The 23,924-nt window shown below is 43.8% G+C and overlaps 2 protein-coding genes across 6 annotated transcripts; both read left to right on the forward strand.

The window, feature by feature from the left end:
- The first annotated feature begins 10,013 nt into the window (after window positions 1-10,013).
- LOC100285135 (uncharacterized) lies at window positions 10,014-19,178 on the forward strand. Its single transcript, NM_001158029.1, has 7 exons — window positions 10,014-10,304; window positions 13,795-13,851; window positions 14,966-15,072; window positions 15,360-15,438; window positions 16,264-16,444; window positions 18,469-18,590; window positions 18,695-19,178. Exons 2-7 carry the CDS (start codon window positions 13,809-13,811, stop codon window positions 18,829-18,831), a joined length of 669 nt encoding a protein of 222 aa, NP_001151501.1. The 5' UTR covers window positions 10,014-10,304; window positions 13,795-13,808; the 3' UTR covers window positions 18,832-19,178.
- On the forward strand, window positions 18,910-22,745 carry LOC124188232 (uncharacterized). 5 transcript variants are annotated; one of them, NM_001401352.1, is made up of 5 exons: window positions 18,910-19,389; window positions 20,448-20,621; window positions 21,109-21,614; window positions 21,709-21,934; window positions 22,008-22,734. In NM_001401352.1, the coding sequence occupies exons 3-5, from the start codon at window positions 21,111-21,113 to the stop codon at window positions 22,451-22,453; spliced, it is 1,176 nt and encodes a 391-aa protein (NP_001388281.1). In that variant the 5' UTR covers window positions 18,910-19,389; window positions 20,448-20,621; window positions 21,109-21,110; the 3' UTR covers window positions 22,454-22,734. The 5 variants fall into 5 exon arrangements, 3 of the variants coding, with proteins under 3 accessions (NP_001388281.1, NP_001388280.1, NP_001388279.1); NR_174686.1 differs by lacking the exon at window positions 21,109-21,614 and having other exon boundaries at window positions 21,866-21,934; NM_001401351.1 differs by having other exon boundaries at window positions 20,448-21,614; window positions 22,023-22,745.
- Window positions 22,746-23,924: the final 1,179 nt, after the last annotated feature.

Consider the following 23,924-nt stretch of genomic DNA (forward strand, 5'->3'; position numbering starts at 1 on the left):
ATGACCGCGTCAAAAAAGGTGTGCCACATCGTTCAAATTTCGTATCCTTTTCCTCTTCCCCTTTCTCTCTCTCGCTACAGGGACCGAGAAAGGGGATACTCCGAAAGGGATCCTTCTCTGCGAAGGAAGCGGGCCCCGAGCCCTCCTACTGATCAGGGGTTCGAAGGCTGGCCCCTCGGAAGGGTTCGACAGCCACCCCAGAGCACTCAGGCTCCGTGCCCACTACTGATCAGAGGTTCGAAGGCTGGCCCCTCGGAAGGGTTCGACAGCCGCCTCAGAGCACTCGGGCTCCGCGCCCACTACTGGTCAGAGTTTCGAAGGCTGGCCCCTCGGAAGGGTTCGACAGCCGCCTCAGGCCACTCGGGCTCCGCGCCCACTACTGGTCAGAGGTTCGAAGGCTGGCCCCTCGGAAGGGTTCGACAGCCGCCTCAGGCCACTCGGGCTCCGCGCCCACTACTGATCAGGGGTTCGAAGGCTGGCCCCCCGAAGGGATCGACAGCCGCCTTAGAACACGCAGAGCGAGGGATGACTCTGGGTACGTCCGATACATGGCCGAGGCTCGGGCTACGCTCCCGAGGTACCCTAGGACATTTCCGAGACCAGCAGGAGCGATTCTGTAACGGAATCCCATCAGAGGGAGGCATCGAGCCCTCGGACCCTATCAAACGGGACCGGGTCCGGCAAATCACCTGCAGGTACTTTTGGAGCGCGCCTCTGGGCCACTAGATGGCCCTTATCGAACAGGGCACAGGCGTCCACTCAGATCACCCGTTAGCAACTCATTGGAGACACCATGTTCGGCGCCCTCCGAGGGCAACATGGCGCTTTCCCCCTCCTCCTTGCGGAAAGGCGACGAAGGGGCGTATGATAAAAGCCGAGTCAGTCCTTGACCGTCCTCTCACTCTGTGCGGAGGCTCGGGGGCTTCTCTTGCAAACCCGGCTCCGGCCGAACCGTTGACAGCGTCAACATACCAGCCCGAGAACTCGGAACCTGACTATGCACCCAGGCTACGACCAGTTCGCATGAGGGAACAATCAGACCGGCCGAGGCATCACGAAAGGCATTAAGACCTCGAAGGAGTCAAACCACTCCTTCGAGGCCTCGGGGGCTACACCCGGCGGGTGCGCTCGCGCGCACCCACCGGAACAAAATGCAACCGAGAAAGGCCGGTCCCCTTGCAAAAAAGTGCGACAAAGCCTCCAAGCGAGTGCCAACACTCCCTTTGAGGCTCGAGGGCTACTGTCGGGGACCATAATTAGGGGTACCCCCAAGACTCCTAAACTCGGCTGGTAAACACCATCAGCACAAAGCTGCAAAGGCCTGATGGGCGCAATACAGGACAAAGCTCTGTCCGCTCAAGGGACATGATCTCGCCTCGCCCGAGCCCAGCCTCGGGCAGGAACAGTAGACCCAGGCAGATTCACGCCTCGCCCGAGGGCCTCCTCAAGCAACGGGCGCACCTTCGACTCGCCCGAGGCCCAGCTCGGGCAGGCTTCGCGGAGAAGCAACCTTGGCCAGATCATCTCGCCAGCCGACCGGATCGCAGGAGCATTCAATGCAAGGATCGCCTGACACCTTATCCTTACGCACGATCTTCAGTCGACAGGGCCGAAGTGACCGCAGTCACTTCGCCCCTCCACTGGCTGACCTGACAGGAAAACAGCGCCGCCTGCGCTGCTCCGACTGCTGTGCCACCCACCAGGGTGAGGCTGACAGCCGCCAAGTCCGGCCTCAGGAGCCATAGGAAGCTCCGCCTCGCCCGACCCTAGGCTCGGACTCAACCTCGACCTCGGACGACGGTCTCCGTCTCGCTCGACCCTAGGGCTCGGACTCAACCTCGACCTCAGACGACGGTCTCCGCCTCGCCCGACCCGAGGGCTCGGACTCAGCCTCGACCTCGGAGGAGTCACCGCCTCGCGCCGACCTTGGGCTCGGACCAACCACGCCGCAGGGGGGTACATCATTACCCTACCCCTAGCTAGCTCAGGCTACGGGGAACAAGACCGGCGTCCCATCTGGCTCGCCCCGGTAAACAAGTAATGATGGCACCCCGCGTGCTCCATGACGACGGCGGTTCTCAGCCCCCTACGGAAGCAAGGAGACGTCAACAAGGATCCGACAGCCCCGACAGCTGTACTTCTACAGGGTTTAAGCGCTCCTCCGACGGCCACGACATCACATGAACAGGGCAGCAACACCTCTCCGACAGCCACGTCGGCATGTACATAAGGCTCTGGCTCCTCTCTGCTAGACACGTTAGCACACTGCTACACCCCCCATTGTACACTTGGGCCTCTCCTTACGACTATAAAAGGAAGGTCCAGGGCTCTCGTACGAAAAGGTGGCCACGCGGGAGGACGGGCTGACGAACAGGCTCTCTCTCTCCCTCGCGAACGCTTGTAACCCCCTACTGCAAGCGCATCCGCCCTGGTCGCAGGACAACACGAGCCACGATTCCCCTTATTGTTCCTCCTTGTGTTCCGTCTCGCGCCGACCCATCTGGGCTGGGACACGCAGCGACAATTTACTCGTCGGTCCAGGGATCCCCGGGATCGAAACGCCGACAAGGGGTTTTCATTTGTCATTTTCACATTTCATATTGCTCATTCGCTTCAATGCTCCATAATTCCCATTAGTTTCTTTGTTTGCATTGTCATTAATGCAGGAAAAATATAATAAGTGTGGATGAATATAACTTCACCCATAGGTGCGCGGGAGGTTAGGATTTGAATTCAGAAAATCTTGTATCCAAATTCCAGAGGACGAGATTAAAAGAAATACCCAATAGGCAAGGTATTACTAAGCGTAGTGGTGGTAGACCAGTAGTGAAATAGGTTGAGGTGGTATTGAAGCTTTGAAAAGGCAAGGACTAAGAATGCCAAAGAAGTTGGAAAAGAGATTAATGGTGAATTAAGTTCATTGCGGGTTGTTGGCGGTGTTTACCCATGAGAATAAGGCAAGCACACTATGGTAGATATATGAGTATATGACAATACCATTGGCCGTTTGGGGAGATGGAAGATGTGGGATACTAATAGGAACATGATGGTTGGGCGTGGTTGTTGTTATCAAGAATGGGAATGTTAAAAGAGGGTAGATATGTTGTTTTAGTCATTCCTCATTACAATTTGCGACAAATATATACTATATGGGGTGTTTCTATATCCACTAATGTATTATGTAAGTATAATTGGCAATATTAGAGTTGGGAGTACAAGGTATGATGGAAAAATTGACTAGACAAAATCTATCTATATATATTAAATAAATCCACTGAAACTTAGGTTTCTCTACGTGAGTCCTATGTTATACACCTATTTTTTATTGAAACAATTTATACTCATAAATTTTGGTACTCCTCCGTAGGTGATTGAGCCAATTGGCAACATGTGCGATTTTTCACAAGCTAGCACCTCATAATCCAATATATACCCGAAGATCCCTATCTGTACCAGCATCGAGGTTGAAAATCTCGCTCGAGATTCGGGGAAACCGTCACCTTTTCTCAGTCCCGGTGCACATTGGAATTAGTTCCCGGCAAAAGTTACAATTTTTTGCTTGAAAATTTTTAATTTAAAAAATCCATAAAAATTCAGAAAAAATGTATACAAAACTAGAGGTTCTCATGAGTTTAGAAATATATTTTAATTCAAAAAATTATGATTTAGTATAAAAATAAGATTTTCTAAGCTAATCAGCATTTTCGGGTGGTAAACCATAGAAGACGGGATCCACCGAAGACTGCCTGAGATTAGCTAAAACCGTTTTTCAAATCTCTATTCTCTATTATTCTATACTATACTTAAAGCACCAGTTTAAATGGTCGTCATGCATCATTTTTTTACAAATAACCCCTCACAGCTTTTTAAATTAATCAGCTGCATGTCTATAGATGTCAAACAACGCCCGACACGGACTAGATGCACGCAGGCCATAACTATGGCACAAACACGTCATGCCGGCCTGCTAACTGTGTCGGGCTAGCCCGTTAGCCTGTCGATCCATTTAATTAAATCAGCGCAACGACGCCCGACATGGGCTACATGCACGCGGGCCACAACTATGGCACAGACACGTCATGCTGGCCTGCTAACTATGTCGGGCCAGCCCATTAGCCCGTCGATCCATTTAATTAAATCAATGTAAAATGTTAAAAAAACAGTGCAAAAGGTGGGGTTTGAACCCATACCCTGATGGAATAAAGGGCGAGAGACACTAGGTGAACTGTCTAACCAGTAGAACATCACGCTAAGATGTTTTTAATATTGAATATAAATTATATATAGGTATATACGTTTTTTTGTAAAATAAAAAAAATAATCATGTCGGACCGGGCCAGCAGTACGGACCGAGGCTACAGCCAAGCACGACATGACGTTATTTGCTCTTGCAAGCATTAGGTCGTTTCTGAGACCACATTGGCACAATGAACTACATGGTGTTTGAGGTTGCTGAATTGGATGGAGCAACAATTTATATGAAAGGTTATTTGTTGGTTTTAAACGTTAGTAATTGCTACGAAGTAGCGTAATTTATATGGAGCGCATCCAGTTTTTATTGATGCCTGACTTTAGCAATCACTCTATATTTTGATTTATCTTTTTTATAAATTTGACTTCATGGGACTTATTTTATAAATTGATCTCATAAACTTTCTCTTATTTGGTCTCTGTATGATTGAATTATGCTATTTTATAATCTTTGTTCATTCAGCGGATCGTTGTGAACTCTTCTAATCGCTCACTTCATTGATCGTGTTGTACCAAGACATATTTGCATGAAGTAAACAATAACATCAGTTAGTCAAATCAAAAAAATATATTATACAGAGAGCAGAGACAATCAATAAAAAATCTTGAATTTTTTTGATGGATAGTTTACGTGTGTATTGTTGTAAGTCGTCGCAACGCACAAGCAACTGACTAGTATACTTAAAGCACCACTTTCAACCAGGGTCGTTCCTGGTTTTTCAGGGGCCCAGTACGAAATTCGATATATAGGCCCCATCCACGTACAAATATATATAATTATACATATATTACCGAATATTTGACGTATAAAAATTGTTATGCACTGTTTTAAAGTTTATAAGATAACAGATATAAAATATAGAAAAAAACACTTACTTGTTATATGATATCATTAAAAATATCTTCTAACATTTTGTGATACAAAGTCATCACTTATATCGTGATCAATCTCATCCAACAACTTTTTTTATATATATAATCACCAAGCCATTTAACCTCTCTTGAGTTATTGTTGACCATAAATAGTTCATAAAAAATTAATTTTAAAAAGCTTCTCTCTACCGAAGCAACCATCATATGTATAGTTTATAATACTCTCTCTATATCAAAATAAAATTTGTGTTGCTTCTTTAGTGCATTTATAATCATCAATATAAACATAAAAATTAAGAGCTACTCTCTCCGTTTCGTTTTAGTTGTCGCTGGATAGTGCAAAATTGAACTATCCGGTGATAACTAAAAAGAAACGGAGGGAGTAAAACAAATACTATTTTGAGACGGATGGAGTATTCGATAAGTAATTGAGACATTAGTTTAACAAAATAAACAAGACTAGTCGATAACTCGATAGCGCACTGTTTTTTGCGTATTTGTGTCTAGAATAGATAGATTTAACAAAAAATGCTAGTGTCTATTGGCTAGGGGGCATGGTGCGGCCGCACCCACCGCACCCCCTCAGGGCCGACCCTGCTTTCAACCGTCGTCCTGCGTCATCTTTTTACAAAAAATTCTCTATATTTCTTCCAAATCAACTTAGCGTAAAATATTAAAAAGCAGTGCAGGAGGTGAGTTATATTAAAATGCGGTGTAGCAGGAGGGGTTTGAACCTACACCCTGATAGAAGAATGGTGGGAGACACTGTTTGAACCTACACCCTGATGGAAGAATGGTGAGAGACACTAGGCGAAGCTGTCTAACCAATAGAACATCATGCTCAGGTGTTTATAATATTGAATATAAATTGTACATATGTATATATGATTATTTTGTAAAATAAAAAAATAATTGTGTCGGGCCGGGTCAGCACTACAGGCCGAGGCTACGACCCAAGCACCGTACGACGCTCGTGCCGGGTTGGCTAGGCACTATTAAATGGGTCGTGCCTCGGGTCGGCTCGCCAGACACGGACCATTTGGTCATCTATATCTCCGCACGATAATGACGGTCCTTGCCTCAGTTGCCAATACCTTGTTCGACATTCTATTTCTTTTCTCTATCCTCTCATGCCTCCACCTCCGCGCCACCCCATTCTCGGCAGAGGGCGTAGGAGCATGTGCCTCCTTCCTATATTTGTCTGACACCAGCCCCAACACCGACTCGCGGAGTGGCTATTGCACGTCTACGAGGACGTTTCACATCATGCGCGCACCATCGTTTTTGCCGTCGTTGGACGTCCCATTCGTCTTCCCGGCCTTTGCTCTGTTCTTCCTCCCCAACCTGCTGCTCCCGCCCACGATAGCAGCTAGGGCTGGAAACGAGCCGAGCTGAGCCAGGCTCAGCTCGGTGAGGCTCGGTGGAATAGCGAGCCGAGCCAGGCTCGACTCGGTCACTTCGCGAGCTCAGTGATGAGGCTTGGCTCGATATAGGCCCGCGAGCCTATACAGTCATTAGCTAAAATTTACAGATTACAGTCATTAGCTAAAAGAGTAAAAGAGTAAAACAATAATTTATAGTCATTAGCTAAAATTTGAAGCACAATATGTATCATTGTCTCACATTCAAAAGAGTAAAAGACCACACGTCCACACCACATAGAACAACACTACATTCTACAGCAGTGACATACTGCCATTTACGCAAAAAAAGTATTATGCAAAATACGAATGGTGTCATTGTCATTGATTCAAAAGACCACAGGACACACAAGACACAACCACTCAGCCAACATCTAAGAGACTAAGTCCAGTAGTGAGTAGTCCACTACTCCACTGTCCTGAGTCCTCTCCTGACCAGACGTCCAGACTCTAGACTCTAGAGCACCATGCGACAGGCCGACAACCATCCAAGGCTCCAAGCAGCGAGTGACTATCATGTCGACAGACGACAGTACCTGCAGCAAACAGCCAAACACAACACAAGGAAAATGCTAAGCTTTAAACACAACACATTGAGGTCTTGTTTCAGAATTTCAGATTCAGATTTGTTTTCATCTGCAAACATTGAGGGCTTATTTCAGTTTCATATTTGCAGGTCCAATCATAGATAAAATATCACATGCGTAAACTATTTATTCATAGCGCATGATCTCTTACTAGTTGCTTTCCACCAAACTTTTTGGAAACCAAACATTCTCGACATCATCCTCACCATCTTGTTCCTGATAAAATACAAAGTTCAATTAAAGTGTTACATGAAAAGGACAAGTATAAGAAATAATAAAAGACCTTACCACATAAGTCATGCTTCCATAATGTGCACCTCGAATCCAGCTAGAGGAGCATATCAATGCCTCCACCATAGAAGGGCTTGGAGAACTACGGTAATCATCTAGAGTTCTACCCCCTGTGCTAAAAGTATACTCCGAAGACACGGATGTTGCCGATATAGTTAGGAATTTTTTTGCCATTCTGGACACCACCGGAAATCTATGTGAATTAACCTTCCACCAATTCAACAAATCAAACTCCTTGTTACTAAGACTCACATTAGTCTCCTCTAAATAGATTAGCAACTCGCTCTTTGATGGGTTAGATTGAGTTGAAGACAAGAATGACTGAAATTCACATGAAGCAGATGGCAAACTACATGATCTTTCAATACTCAAAGATGAGGAAGCATTAGATCTGTTTTGAGCATCTTTTGTCTCTCTATACTGCACCTCAAATACCCATCACAAATTTTCATGTGCCTTGACAAATGAGATGTTGTTGATCCTTGTATGTAAGAATATAGCTTCTTACAATAGTTGCATTTTGCCTTTGATATCATCTTCCCCTTCTCAGAAGGATCTGACACATTCACCTTAGTAAAGACATCCCAAACTTTAGATTTTCCCCTTTTGCCCATTTCAGCAGTCTTCACCTTCTTGCGCCTTCTTTTGACCCCCTTTTTACTTTTGCTATCATCAGATTCATCAATTGTGACATTGTCCGCATCACCAATTTTTCCACCTAGCACTGTCAGTTCATCTTCAGACATGTCATCCCTCTTGTCAAATGAATTACTTTCTGAATCAGTCCCCTTCCCTTCTACAGTTGACTCCATCACTTACAAATCTGCATGCTACAATCAGTAAAAATAAATCCCTCATGAGTCATGATGCTTGAGTTTGAATTTTGACTGATAAGCAGAACATCTACCAGACATATTTTGCAATTTTGTTGTCTCTTTCTACCAGGCATAATAGAGCAAACCTATAGGCTGTAGGCTGTAGTCTGCAGACCTGTTCCTGACTTCCTGCCTCCTGGTCGCGCGACCTGGACTCCTGGGCAGGGCTCCTCCGCTCCTGCCTCCTCCTGGTGCCGCGGTGGGCGCTGGCGCGCTGCTGGTCGCCGATGGACGGGAGACGTGCCGCGGTGGGCACTGGCGCGCTGCTGGACACTGCTGGATGGGAGAAGGGAGGACCGGACGTCTGGACCGGAGGACGACGGAGGACCGCTGGTGGCTGCTGGCTGCTGCCGCGGTGGGCGGCTGGGCGCTGCTGGACGCCTGGACTGGACCGCTGGGCGCTGGTGGCCAATGGCGCCGCTGTGGCGGCGTGCAGAAGCAGGAATGCAGGCGACGAGGCGTCGACCGAGCGAGTAGCGCAGCGACTCAGCCAAGTAGGCTTCCTCCTGGACTCGGGACGTCTAGGGTTTGCTCTCCTTGGGCCTCTGGTAAGTTGGTTGGGCCGAGCCTCGAACCGGCTCGCGAGCCTCACCGAGCCGGCTCGGCTCGGCTCGACTCGGTAGTGTAGCGAGCCACGAAATTAGGCTCGGCTCGGGCTCGTCTAGGCTCGCGAGCCGAGCCGAGCCTGCTCGAGCCCGAGCCGGCTCACGAGCCTTGAGCTATTTTTCTAGCCCTAGTAGCAGCCGCTAGTCGACCGACGCTCGTCGACGCCGGTATGAGGCGAGTCGGTCATGCTCCTGGCCTTTCTCCGTGCATGCAATCGAGGAGGACATGGTGTCTGTCACGCTTAGGTTATCTTGGTGATGAAGAGTCCATGTCTGAGATATTAGACAACCAAGGTCCGTAGCGTGGCAGCAGTTGACATATGATACGGAGTTGGTGGTGGTGTTTTGTCGCTTCGGCGGGTCTAGGGCTGGGAAGACACTCGCATTCTCTCACCCTTTTCGGATTGATGCATGGTGCGGGTGCCTCTCGGTTTGGAGCTGCTCCGGCTGGGCTTCTTTCTCCGCTTGCGTGCTCTCTCCCTATATATCTAGCGGTATACTACCTATATCGCCTCCAAATGACTAGGTCTTTGTCGTGTCATTCTTCGGCAACGAACATGTACGTCCGTCTCTTCTCTTCACCTTCTGCTCTATAAAACCTTGGAAGTGGGGAAGGCGAGTGATGGGGGTCTTTGATTTGTTGCATATGATACCTGTGCGTTCATAAAAAATATTATGTGAAGAGTGGAGACAATCAATAAAAAATCTTGAGATCTTTTTGGTGGATAATTTACGTGAGTATTGTTATGACGTCGCAACGTATGGATAACCGATTAGTTTGATTTTACAAACCACTCACAAATAACGAAATTCGATTTCGCTCATCACGAGAAATGGAAAATGAGATGGTAAACCCTGATCAGCGTCTCCCTTGACCTTGAGAAGTCCACGGGCCTACCGAACGAGGCCCCCGGGCAGTCGGGGCAAACCCGTCCATCCATCCTCAGCCAACGCGCCACCACAACCACCAGCCCACCAGGCACCAGCAGCCAACGCGCCGCGCCCTTCACAAAAAATAAAATAAAATAAATGAATAAACGCAACGGATGGAAGGATATCTTCAAGTAATTAACGGGAGGAGATGTAGGGAGAGAGAGAAACCACCAGAGGCGAGCGAGCAGGTGTGGGCGTGGCGTGGGGGAGGCGCCGAGGCGGTCGGGCCCGTAGATAAGAGTCGTCTCACCTCGTCGTCGCAGCCTCGCATCGCACGAGAGGAGAAGGAGAGGGGAAGGGCTAGAGAGAGAAACAAAGGTGGTAGTAGATGTGAGCCACCCTCTTTGTATCCCTCGTCAACTTCTCCTACCAACTTCTTTTTCCTCCCCCACCCCTTCCTTACCGTCTCGCGCCCGCTCCGCAGCCTCGCACCACCCGCCGCCGCCGGCCGACCGGCCGGCACCGCCGGTATGTACCCTCTTCACCGTCTCGTTAGTCGTTACACCTCTCCGTGCCTGTTGGACGTCGCGCTGCATTGACGGCCGATTCGCCGCTGCCCAGCGCGCGCGTGCCGTCGTCTTCGTTCCTGAATTCTGGCTGGCTGGCTGTCGTTACTGAATTTCGCGTCGTACTTTTCCGCGCCGGCGGGTTCCTGCGCTGCGTCGTGAGTTTTGTTGTTGTTGTGGACTCGTGGCGGCGGATTGATTGGAAGGTGGCGGTGGTTGGGACGCGCTGGCGCCGGAATTCTCGCGTTCCGGAGGGTTTCTTCGGATTGTTCGTTTTTTTGCGGGGTGCCCAGAGTTGGGTGGCTGAGGAGGTGGTTGGGCGAGACGTCTCGCCACCCACCTGTTTCTGATTGATTCATGTTTTTCCCCTCCCGTTAGGTCGACGATGGTATGCGTAACAACCATATAAAACATATCTGCTGTTGTTCAAGAACTGCGCCTAACAATGAGTCTTTGAGGGGCAAGCCTTGATTTTTTTTGTACTTATTGGTTTTAAATGTTAGATCGTGCAATTCTCTGTAGCCGTATGAGCGTTTGGAGCCTTATTGCAGGACGAGGTGATATGCGCTGACCCTTTTATTTGTTACCAAATTTACGCTTCAAAGAGAAGCTCCTGTCCGCAGGACTTAACTCTCTGGTGTATAGCAACATTCTGTAGGCCCTGGACTGTGCCTGCTCATTTGTGCTAACTGGCAGTGGTGACAAGTACACTGACATAATCCTTGCTTCTATTTTTAGGGGGCGGTTTATTCATTGGACTTTACTGCATTTAGGTTGCTCTCCCATTCAGTTTTGCTTAATCGGACTAGTGCCCCCATGTGGTAGGAACGGGACCCTTTCAGAAATGAGGTGCAGTAGGATGGTTTTTTGAAAAAATCAGCCTTTTGTCACTAATACTGATCATCTGTTGCCGTTCTGGGTCTGTATTATATGTTTAGTTCCTTTCAGATTATCAGAATGGAAGTGTTGGGGTTTGTGACTATGGATGCATGTTGGTTACTATCAACGTGTTTGATTTGAGGAATGAGGTAGTCCATCATCTTCGTACTTCTCACTTTCTTGTTTGGTTTTGTGGAATGGAATGAGTTGATCAATCACCATTTCAAAAAAAAAAACACGATCGGGGAGGGAAAGACCGCCCTCCCGGTACAATGTCTAGGGTCAGTACTCAAGACGGCAACCCACTGAAGGCTAAGAAGAGACTGAAACATGGTCTTGGCCGAGAAAATCTCTGAACCCTGCCCCTCATCAATAGCGGACCGTCACTGGCCACTCTGCAATGACCCAGTCGGATGGTGGCACGTAGAACGTAACCCGGGAGCGGGCGGGGCACAACGAGGAGACTTTTTAACCAAGCCAGAAATTCGCCCCGAGGGGGATCGAACCCGGGACATGGAGGTGCTATTCGGAAGCCTTTAACCACTAGGCTAGAGGCCCTTTCGCGATCAATCACCATTTCATTCCTTATAGGCTAATAACTAGTAATAATATGTGGAATGAGTTCATTACACCAAATTTGTGGGATTGCCTCATGATGCACCAGCTCATCTAGAATGGATTGATTCTTCAAACCAAACACCCCTATGTCTATAGTCTTTTCATGCTCAGGGGTTGCAAATAATCCATTTGACTCAATTGGATTATATGCCTCCTATATCAATACTATGAATTTTAGAATTAGGCCCTGCATATCCATGTATTTAGCTGTCAGTTCCTTATGATATTTAAGTGATTGTGGAGTGGAGTGCTCTCCAATTCCATATGCCCGAGCAAGTGAGAGCCTTCTTCTCAGTAGAAGTGATTTCTATAATTAGACATGGTGCACATACGCTTTTCTGGACAGATTGGTGGCTCCATGGGCAATGCATTGCAGACCTTTCCCCTCACCTTTTCGTGGCTATCCCTTATAGGATTATTAATCGGCACACTGTCCGGGAAGCCCTCACTAACCGGGCTTGGATTTTGGACATTCAAGGAGCTATCGCAGTTGCTATGATTGTTGACTATCTTCATTTATGGGATCTCATGATGGATTTTCATCTTCAGCTAGAGGTTGAGGATATACACTTATCAGGCTCTTCTCTAATGGACAATACTCGGCTAAGTCGGCATACAAAGGTTCCTTTGTAGGTTCTACTCTTTTTGGACCGTGGAAAGGATTTGGTAATCATGGGCACTACCCAAATGTCGCTTCTTTGTATGGCTGATCGTGCACAATAAGTGCTGGTCGGCTAATCACCTAGCACGTCGTGGGCTGGCTCATCCGGAGTCCACTATCGACCATCTCCTTGTCCATTGTGTGTTCGCAAGAGAATTTTGGTACAATCTGTTCAGAGAGGCTGGTCTTCAGACATTTCCTATCAGCCTACAGAATTATCTTTCCATGCTTGGTGGGAGAAAGCTAGCAGCAGCACCGTTGATGGGTTGATGAGACAAGGAATTAATTCACTCATTATATTCGGAGCTTGGGCTATATCGAACCATCACAATGAGTGTGTTTTTGATGGAGCAGCTCCAAACCTAGCTGGTGATCTGATCATAGCCAGCAAGGAGCGCCGCTTGTGGTCTATGGCTGGGGCTCGAGGGCTATCATTCTTGACTGCTCCCCCCCCCCCTAGTTAGAGTGTTTAGCTCACTAGTGATCGTGTTGTGTGGTATTTTGTCACGGGTAAGAATGTATTCCTTTAATTGTTGGGGCGTGAGCGCATGTGTGTGGTGTTTGTGAGGTTGTTTGGGCTCTTGCTCTTTTCTCTTCTTAATATAATGAGGCACAACTCTCTTGTGTTTTCGAGAAAGAAATTGTGGAGTGGACTCATTTTTTAAAGGTGATTGAAAGATCAGTTGAGAATTGAGATCATAGAATACTCATTGCAAGAATTGTGGAAAATACATTGAACTGGATTGATGAGTTGGAACTTTATGTCTTTATCATCCTATGCAAATAGCAAATAACTTCATCCTTTTTTGTGATTGTATCCTCTATATCTTTTACAGAAGTCTTTAATTTTGTCCAAAAAGTTGATTTTGTTGAAGATTTGATGTCGTCTCTCATTTCTGGCCACGTAATTTAAGAAGCTGATAGGCAGGCATAGACTTCCACACCACACTATTCTGGCATGTATATTGCATTTTTGTACAGATCCTTGCATTCTCATTTTCATGGAAATTCGGTTGTACTCTACAATACATGTAACGATTAAACATGTCTATCTCAGTGGTCGTATTTGTGCACTCTGCACTGATGTGGCAAGTCTTAAAAGTATCCAAACATCATTGTGTTGCATCTTTGAACAATGTGCGCGATATAAAACACGAGTGCTGTTAGTGTGGGCTCTAGCCCACATGATGGCTAGTCACTAGTGCCATCGTAAACATGCTTTTTTCTTATTCTTATTTTAGTCTTGAATTTAGCAGTTGTCTATTATCTCTTGATGTTTCTGACTCTTTTGCAGGTGGCATTTGAAGTATGGTTAGCTTGAGGCGACGCCGACTATTGGGTCTTTGTTCTGGTAATAGGAACTCATTTCGTACCTTGAAATATCTTGCAAGATGTAAAAATTGTTCATAGGATTTATGTTATGAAAAGAACATCTTTTTCTGTATATGAAGTAGCATAGCACATTTTTTCCTCGAAGACGCATGAGAGCAGCACATCATCAATTAAGATGATAAAGGGGTGGGGGTAGGGGTGAGAACTGAGAACCCCACCCAACACAAGAATACATACCAACTCACACACACAGCACTGTCCTTGCACTACAGACGGCCAGAAGACCAAAGGAGCTGAGAGCCTAGCCTTCTGAGTTCTGAGATGGGGGGCAGTCAAGAGGGATGGGATATACCCCGAGCCCCAGCCAAGGACCATAACTTTCTTCCCTCTCCAGCAATGGTCAGTGCACCTGTGATACTTGGAGCTGCTCCATAAAAATTCATAGGTTGCAGTGTGCCAATATAATCTAAGGCCTCGTTTGTTTCCCTTCATTTTGAAGAATTGGAATCTAACTAATGGAGTACACTATTTTTTTAGAATGTGACATTCCCCAACTTTCCAAAGTTTATATATAAGTTTATCTCAAATTCATGGAGTGAGAGATAGAAATTGATTCTATAGATTTACATGCTACTTTTCTAATGTACAACTTATAGCACACTCTTCTACTTGCTTCTCTATAGCTATCTCTCTAATATGATTTAGGATAATATACAAATATATTACGTATACAAATATATTAACTTAACTAGTTTGTGTCTAAATTATGATTATTAGAATGTAATTCAATTCCAACGAAACAAACAGTAGCACCAGTCACTTTTCCCCACCTAGGATTTTTTTGTTTGTTTGGTGTTTGACCTAGTGTTAGTTCTGGCTGTGTCAGAGTGTTCTGCTGTACTGGGGATCTTCCCCTTTTCTTTTTCTCTCTTCTTAATATAATGATGCACAACTCTCCCGCGTATTCGAGAATAAAGAAGTATTCTTTTTCTCTACTACTAGAACCTAATGAAGATACCATATTTGACGTTAACAGAAGTATAAAGCCTTATCTGGGATCATCTATATCTATATCAACAAAGATGTTGGATATATGTTTTGAGTAATCTCATGAGTTTAGCTTTTTATTTCAGGGAAAGACTCATTGCCAGTTGATCTTCCTAAGCCGATTGAAAATGAAAAAACTGTGGAAGTTGCACACTCCAATGTGAAGCCATTCAGTGTGCATCCACTACCCTTGGTATGCATAATTACTTTTTGTATGTTGAGGAAGTATTTTGCACAGGAGTATATTGGTGCACATGCTCACACTCACACTGAAATGATTTTCTAGATAACGGAATAAAAAATATCACGGTTTGTGTAGATATTGCCTGCTTATTGTATCCTTTTCTACTTAAGATATCCCGATGAGTTTTGTAGTGACATTTGTGTAGTACTTGCATTCTGCTTCAAGCTTTACTGAATATTTGATGGCTACAATGGCAAGTATGATTTTGCTTAACAAAAATTGCCTTTTCCTCACAGGCAAAGACTTCTGATGTGCTCATAAAATCCTCAAATGGTTCTGATGATTCAAAGGAAGAGAAAACCCAGTACTATCCAGGTCTATACTTCATCCTTATTCTGTATTATTGGCATTTCTTCACTTTATGTCCAGGTTACTTGTGGTTATGGTACTTAAATAGAAGTTTATATTTTAGAATTCTGTATTCGAAATCTCAGAGAACTTGTGCTTTCTTCATTGTCACAATCTGAAATGTCCTTAAAGATATACTACCTCCGTTCTCGAATATTTGTCGCCCCCTAGTTTATTTTTGAACTAAAACGCGACAAATAAAAAAGAACGGAGGGAGTAGTTTGCAATAGGATTTTTTTGCATGACAATTTTTTTCTTGTATAACTGTGCTGGTAATGTATCATTAGAGCAACTCTAATAGTTATGTAAATTTTAGCTCTCTAAATCACAGATTTAAGAAGTTACTAAATAACTTTGGGAGTAAAAAAATGAGAGTTCTCCAAAAGTTCTCTAAATAGGTTGTAGTTTTGTTTTGTATTTATTCAAGTCCAAAAAACAAGTCACAAATGTCATCAATTACTTTCATTATCTATATAATGCAGCCAACATTTTTGTTTAAGGAGTTGCTAAATGGTTGTCAAATGTAGAGAGGAAATGAGGTTAGATGAGAAGTTGCTAAATTTAGGAAGTTCATTTAGAGAACTGTTGGAGATAAGTTTTTATGTCAACTAACTAAATTATTGATTTAGAAAGCCTTTTAGAGAACTACTGGAGTTGCTCTTAGGGCCTGTAGCTATTCCCTAAAGGGCTCCTTGTACCTTTTCTTTCGTGTGTCTTAATCCTCTTCAGTTGTACATTACAGTTTACTCCACAGCTGATAAGATAAATGCATTTTTTCCCTTATTACTTCAGGCAAGGAAATCAAGTGCAGAAAACGGCATAGAAGAAAGCAGTATGTGGATCAAGAGCCATGCATTATGAGGGGGGTTTATTTCAAAAATATGAAATGGCAGGCTGCCATAAAAGTTGACAAGAAACAGATTCACTTGGGTACTGTTGGGACACAGGACGAAGCAGCCCGGCTTTATGATAGGTATTAACTTGACTATGACTGCACACCTCTGTTTGACCACAAGATTTCTACCATTCTTACTTAACTTTTTACCTTTTCCCAACACAAGCTAATGCCCATAGCATCTTGATGCGATCTGATATACTTAGATGGTGTTCAAAGCAATAAGTTAGCCTGCTGGCATAGTATTTTTTGCCTAGCTTTAAATAGGATCATGCAATGTTCTGTCTTATTTCTCACTAATACCCAACTGTCTATCCTTCTGGTGTTCTATCTGAACTCCAGTTAGTTCACGAGTTATGGCATGCAGATTTTACTTATATGCATGCATTCACTGTAGTCCAAATCAGCACATGGACAAGATTAGAAACTAGTTGCAAATGCGTCCGTAACAGAAAAAGCACACGATCAGGCCTGAAAGAATCAAGCCATCTACCTAGCAACCACTTCTAAATGCTCTAAACCCTTACAGCCAGCAAGGTAGTCTAGTATCTAAGGTTAGGGTCCAAGCCTAAAACCATGGCTCAGATACATCTGCTAGACTTTTAATGAGCTTAGCTCGTAAACCTAGCCACTAGACACGGTAGAATATATATATATATATATATATATATATATATATATATATATATATATATATATATATATAGAGAGAGAGAGAGAGAGAGAGAGAGAGAGAGAGAGAGAGAGAGTATATCTTCAGGGTTTGGGACAATGCCAACACCATTAGGGTGGTCGGTGTTCGACTCTTGGCATCGAGGATGGCGGCAGTGGCCTTCCCTTCACCAACCGTATAGAGATAGATCAGATCTCGTGTGTGTTTGGTGAAAGAGGGTACGACGAATGTTGGTTCACGTGCCAGCCATTTCCCCTGTTTTTATATGTGGTGTGAAAGGAGACAACAAGCAACGGGTTGTTGCGCTCCCGATTAGGGCACGGTGGTGCGTCCGACATAGTCCCCTGGCCGAGTCGGATTAGATCATCCTCACAAAAGAAACCCTTGTCCTCGAGGAATGGAGAGACATTTGGTAGTCTAGTGGCAAAGAGAAGTGACCACACTGTTCTTGAGAACACACAACTAGACAATATGATCAACGGTCTCATCCTCCTGATCACACAAGGGACATTGCACTGGATGAGGTAAACCTCTATAAGCCAATCTGCCTGCTGTCCAACATCTGTTATGAGCAACCAACCATCGGAAAAACACATTTTTTTTGGTGCCCAGGTATTTCAAACTAATTCCCAAGGTTCAAATGCCACTGAACCAAAAAAGTGACCTATACGCAGATTTAGATGAGTACTGTTAAGATTCAGTGAAGCGGCACCACCTTTGAACATCCGAAACATCAGGTTCTAGTTCTACCTCAGTAACACAAGCACATTTTAGGAAACTTTCAGATAAGATATGCAGATCACAAAGATTCAAAGACTGCTACATGATCTTGCAGCCTGAGGCTATATTCCATTATTTTTTTATGTCATGTTTTTATCAACCGAAAGAAAGAATGATGGCCCTTCCTGAATAGTCATCTGGCACGTGATCTAGTCTTCTATAGTGCCGTGCCTGTGTGTGTGTTGTTGTTGGCGATTTCTTCCTCTTCCCCTGTGTTTGAAACCATAATGAAATGATACACAATTCTCCTGCAGATTGCGTGTTTGAGAAAAAAAGAAAGAAACACTTGTATGCATAAAACCTATCTATTTCATCTCTCCTTATTCCCCTGGTAAAACATATGATTCAAAATGTCGCAGAGTTTACTGTTCAGTGGTTTGGCTTTCTCACCAAACTTACCAATTCTGATTGTGCCATACAGATTTCTTTTGTTATCATTCTTTGTTGGGCTTTCTCATCGCCTGATTTCTAAAGTAAATTTTGCCTGTATTGTTGTTTACTTGTTTTGATTCTTAATTTGGTTCAAGGGATATCTCCAATATGCCGATATGTGGCATTGACTGTATTTGTCAGGGATCAAATGATGTTTGCTTTGATACGATGTGGATGCATAATTTGCTGCGTAGCTAATGATTCAAATGTTGCGCAGGGCTGCTTTTATGTGTGGAAGGGAGCCAAACTTCGTGCTTTCTGAGGAAGAGAAGCAGGAGCTACGGAGGTACACCTGGGAGGACTTCTTAGCAGTGACTCGCAACACGATAACCAGCAAAAGTAAGACACAAAATTTGCTACCATGTTAATGTCCATGGCTTAAACGTTGCTGAGCGTTCGCGGCTTAAAAGTTGCTCATAGCATGCTAATTTGTCTTGCTCTAGAACAAAGGAAAGTCGGATCACTAAGGCGTAGCAAGGCAGACCTGTTCATGGGACAGAGTGACGGCGACACCGAGATGGCCAATGGTGGCGGTTCATCGAATTCCGACAATGGCGACGCGGGGACGTCGGCGTCATAGATCGCTCCCAGGGGTTCTGCCGTTGTGGCAACTCAAAGTGGAGTCCTCCAGCACATTCATCCCGGTCATGCATGATACGAGCTCCGTCTAGGATTTTGTTCTCTCAATAATTAATTTCCATGTGCATAAGGCCCCGTTGGTCTAATCAAATCAAAGGTTAGGGAAACCATGCCATCTCAGACGAGAATTAGAGGTGGTCCATTGTTAGAAAACAGTTCATCTGAATAGTAATGTATACCGGTTCTGAAAACTGTGTATATCTACCGATAGGTTCACCTTACATTTTGCCCAGTGTAATTAGTTTACCTTATAATTTACCAAAAAGGAATAATTTTTCCCTTTCCGTTAATACCATCTCTATACTAGTGGGAAGAAAATCTGCCTGGAACTCTGAGAGTCGTCTTTTCAGTTTACAAGTTTCGAATTGATGCTGTATCTTTTTTGAGTGTATTGACCCAGCTTGAGGTATGCTTGAAGTTGGAAAGAAGAAACGCACAATAAAAGGTCATGCAGTGTACCAGAAATTCAGTTGACTACAGAATCCACCATACACACGAGGTGTGTACACCGTTATCTGATTCCATTTCGCATCACGTTGCCACTCATTGAACAAGGCGCATCACGTTGCCACTCATTGAACAAGGCAACGTATTATGTGTAAACCAAATTTTCTGTGTAGACTAACTAATAAAAGTCATAAAAAATTCTTAAAAATTATAGATGTACTTCTTTGCCTACTCTAGCACTGTATAAAATTTTAAGTTCAAGTTTATCATATATTAATAAATATAAAAATATACTTTTAAGATATAAAAAGAGGTTTTTATCCTCACTTTTTCTTCTTAATATAATGATACGCAGCTCTCCCACGTTTTCGAAAAAAAATTAAGATGCAAAAAAGTAAAAATTATATCAGAATTTTTTTCTTTTTTGTATTTTTAATATATGATAAATTTGAACTTGCAATTTTATATAGTGGTAAAGTGAACATTGGAGTACATTTATAATTTTTTGTGATTTTTGTTAGTTGGTTTGCACGGAGTTTATACAGAAACTTGGTTTGCGATACATCGTCTTGAACCAAAAGGGGCATAAGCTCATTCCAGATAATTGCACACAAATGTCGCCTATATATTTAATCTTTATCTCTACTACTATAAACCTCTAGTTTCAATAGTCGTCCTGCATCACGCGCAAAACACGTAGATTTATTTCCCACGCCCTAGTATTAAGCTGTTATCCTATGGTAGGCCGTGAAAACCATCCAATCCCTATTAGTGTGTCGTTACCTCAAAGATCGACTGTGACCACCCAAGCCCAACACGAGATGAAGGCACACAACGCATTGCTCCACATAGTATCACCCCGCTAGCTAAAAAGGACGAGCGAGCCATAAAAAAGGGGGTCCGACTCCTTTTTAACTCATATCATTTTAGGTCTTTTGGTTAAGATAAAGTATAATATTATTCTTGTGTGTCGTCACAACGCACGGGCATTGTACTTACATTACGGAGCACTTTATTTAGCTAACACACGCCTAAGCATTTATAATTACATCTTTCTTTCTGTTTGATGTCAGTTAATATCCTCATTTCTATGGCACTGCTTTGTTTCAGATGCCATACACGTCCTTGTCTGAGTAGGGATGGCAATTTGATTTATGGATTTCGATATCCATCTGTTATCCAACCTGACGGATATGGGCATGGATATATTTTTTTGACTCATGGGGTAGTTCCATGTCATACCCGAAGTCGGACGGGCACGGATTCAGACATTACTTCCCACCTGTGAGTTGCCCGTTCGATATCCCAAATTGATCCATAACTTTATTTAAGACTCTCACTGGTTATATTACACTTACACATCAAAGAGCATACCCTAGTCCCTAAGCGTGTCAGACTTGAGACTCCCACCGGCCACCACCCATCGCTCCTAGGCTAGCCACCACCCCTCCCCTAGTTTGAGCTTAGGACCAGTTTTCAGTGATGTTTTCTGTAAATTTGAGCAGACCACAATTTTTTCAGTGATGTTTTTTTTTTTCAATCTGAGCAGACCACAATTTTTCAGTGATGTTTTTTGGTTCAATCTGAGCAGATCTCAATTTCTCAGTGATGTTTTTTGGTTCAATCTGAGCAGAGTACAATTTTTCAGTGATGTTACCAAGCCAGTTTGGAGGAACATCATTAGATGTAGCAACCCTGGCTTGTTTTTTTCAATCTGAGCAGAGTACAATTTTTTTTCTCATTCAACAATTCTCTTATCTTATTTATTCAGATATGTTGGGTCCAAATCGTCATTTGCTGAAGTTGAGAGTATCGACATTGGTTGTTGCTATATCTTGTTGGTTGTTTGCATGCCTTACGCGTAGACTCTTTCATCCTCGTGTCACATATGGTCCAATGTTTCAAAGGGACATTGAGAGGCAGGCAAATCTTAGATTTATCTATGAATCTGATGATATCCAATGTGTGGATCTGCTTAGAATGTCTAAGGTCCCTTTCTTTGAGCTTTGTGGTTTGTTTCGGTCTCGACACTTGCTAAGGGATAGTATTCACAGTTCTGTAGAAGAACAAGTTGCAATGTTTCTACATGTTGTTGGTCATAATCAAAGGTTTAGAGTTCTCAAATTCACCTTCCGAAGATCTACTGAGACTATTAATAGATATTTTCACGAGGTGTTAAGTGCAATTGGTGAGCTACGCACTGAGATGATCACCCCTCCTTCCACCTCTGTCCATCCCAAAATTCATGTTAGTAGAAGATGGTACTCGTACTTCAAGGTACTTTCCATTCCATTTAGGATTGCACATTAACAATTTAATTGAAATCTGTTAGTATTGTCTTTGTTTTAATCATTTTAACTTAAACATTTAGGATTGCGTTGGTGCCATTGATGGCACACATGTATTGGCTAGGGTTCCTAGTTCAATGAGAGAAGCCTTCATGGGTAGAAAGCACACAATGACACAAAATGTTCTAGCAGCTGTTGATTTTGATTTGAGATTTACCTATGTTCTTGCTGGCTGGGAAGGTTTAGCTCATGATGCCTTAATTCTATCGGATGCATTGGAAAGATCTGATGGCCTCATCGTGCCACCAGGTAATTCCATAACATGTTTGAATATGCTTTTAAATTACTTCACAATCAAACTAACTCGAATTCTTTGAACTAGGAAAATTCTATTTAGTTGACGTTGGTTATGCTGTTAGACCTGGATTTCTACCTCCATACCGTAGCACAAGATATCATCTAAGAGAATTTGGTGGAGGAAATCATCCACTCAATCCAAGAGAACTCTTCAATCTAAGGCATTCTTCCCTCCGAGTAACAATTAAGAGAGTTTTCGGTGCCTTGAAGAATAGATTCAAGATTCTATACAACAAGCCTTTTCATCCATATCCGACACAAGTTAAGCTTGTGTTAGCATGCACCATCCTTCACAACTGGATTCTTAGATATGGGCTGGATTCACATTTTCCATCGGAAAACACTTGGGCTCCAAACATTGCTAATGTGGAAGGTGCCATTGATGCAGATCATGATAACCAAACTTGGACCCAACAAAAAGATGTTATATCTACTCAAATGTGGCAGCATAGGGGGTCTAGCCGTGTGTAATTTCTTTGTGGTTTTATTCTAAGAAACATTGTACTCTGCAGTGATGTTTTTTGTTATCAGCCTTACAATCTGAGAAACATTGTACTCTGCAGTGATGTTTTTTGTTACCAGCCTTACAATCTGAGAAACATTGTACTCTGCAGTGATGTTTTTTGTTATCAGCCTTACCAATCTGAGAAACATTGTACTCTGCAGTGATGTTTTTTGTGGAACTTAATTATTTTTATATGCTGAGAGAAATTGTGATATGCAGTTATGTTTTTTGTTTGTTGTCTTGAAACTGTATCATTTTTTATATGCTAAGAGAAATTGTGAACTGCAGTGATGTTTTTTGTTATCAGCCTTACAATCTGAGAAATTGTACTTTCTGCTTTGAAGCTTAATTATTTTTTATATGCTGAGAAAACTGGACCTACGCTATGATGCCATTTCATTACCTCTTCTTATGACTTCAATTTTATAAATGTCTTATCAATTGTATATAGACTATGGAAGTTGAGCAAGTTGTTGCTGGTAGTACCTCAAGGACTGCCATGCGCTGGACCCCTGTGATGTCAGCCTTTATCCTGAGGAAGTTTGCAGACTTGGTTGGGCAAGGAGTAAAAATGGATAAAGGGTTCAAGGAGGTCCATGTCAACTCTGTTGCCAAGGCACTGTCTGAATTCAGTGGCCAAGAAGTCACAGGCACCCAGGTCTACAATCATTTGAGGAAGTGACGTCAAAAATGGATCAGGGTTTGTAGGCTCAAGGACCTAAGCAGTGCTCATTGGGATGAGAATACATTCACAATCATCCTTGATGATGAACACCTGCTGGGCCATACAAAAGACAACCCAAAGGATGCTGAATTCCTCAATGTGCTAATTGAAAACTATGTGCAGATGCAAATTATATTTGGAGCTGGGCAGGCTACTGGCAGGTATGCCATGGCCTCCAATGAGCTCCTTGGCACCATCTCGGATATCACTGAAGGTGCTGGTGCATCTGAAGAACCATGTCTTATTGGTACTACTGCTTCTGGTTCTGCTAGTGCCAGCCCTTCTCATAGTGGCGCTGGTGCTGGTAGTTCCTATGGATCATATGGAAAGAAAAGGAGACTCAGTGATGAAGAGCTGGGAATTATGACAGGGCTTACTGGAGCTGTGAACAAATTGGCTGAAGCTATCCAAGCACCTGTTGTAATCCAGACTACAGATGTCCACCCTGATTTGTATCAAATTTGCATGAGTATTCCAGGTTTCACTGATGAGGATTTGATGACTTGCCTTACCTACCTATTGGACAACAAAAGGCAAGGTGATGGCTTTGTGAAGATGGAGCCTAAACACCGTGTGCTTTGGTTAAGGAAGCACCTTGCAAAGATTTGAGCAGACCAGTCTTATGCCTATGATGCCTAATACCTTGCTCTATGCGTAATACTTTGATCTATGCCTAATACTTTGCTCTATGCCTATGACACTGAATCTGGAAC

Source organism: Zea mays, chromosome 5 (genome assembly GCF_902167145.1).
Source record: "Zea mays cultivar B73 chromosome 5, Zm-B73-REFERENCE-NAM-5.0, whole genome shotgun sequence".
NCBI lineage: Eukaryota > Viridiplantae > Streptophyta > Magnoliopsida > Poales > Poaceae > Zea > Zea mays.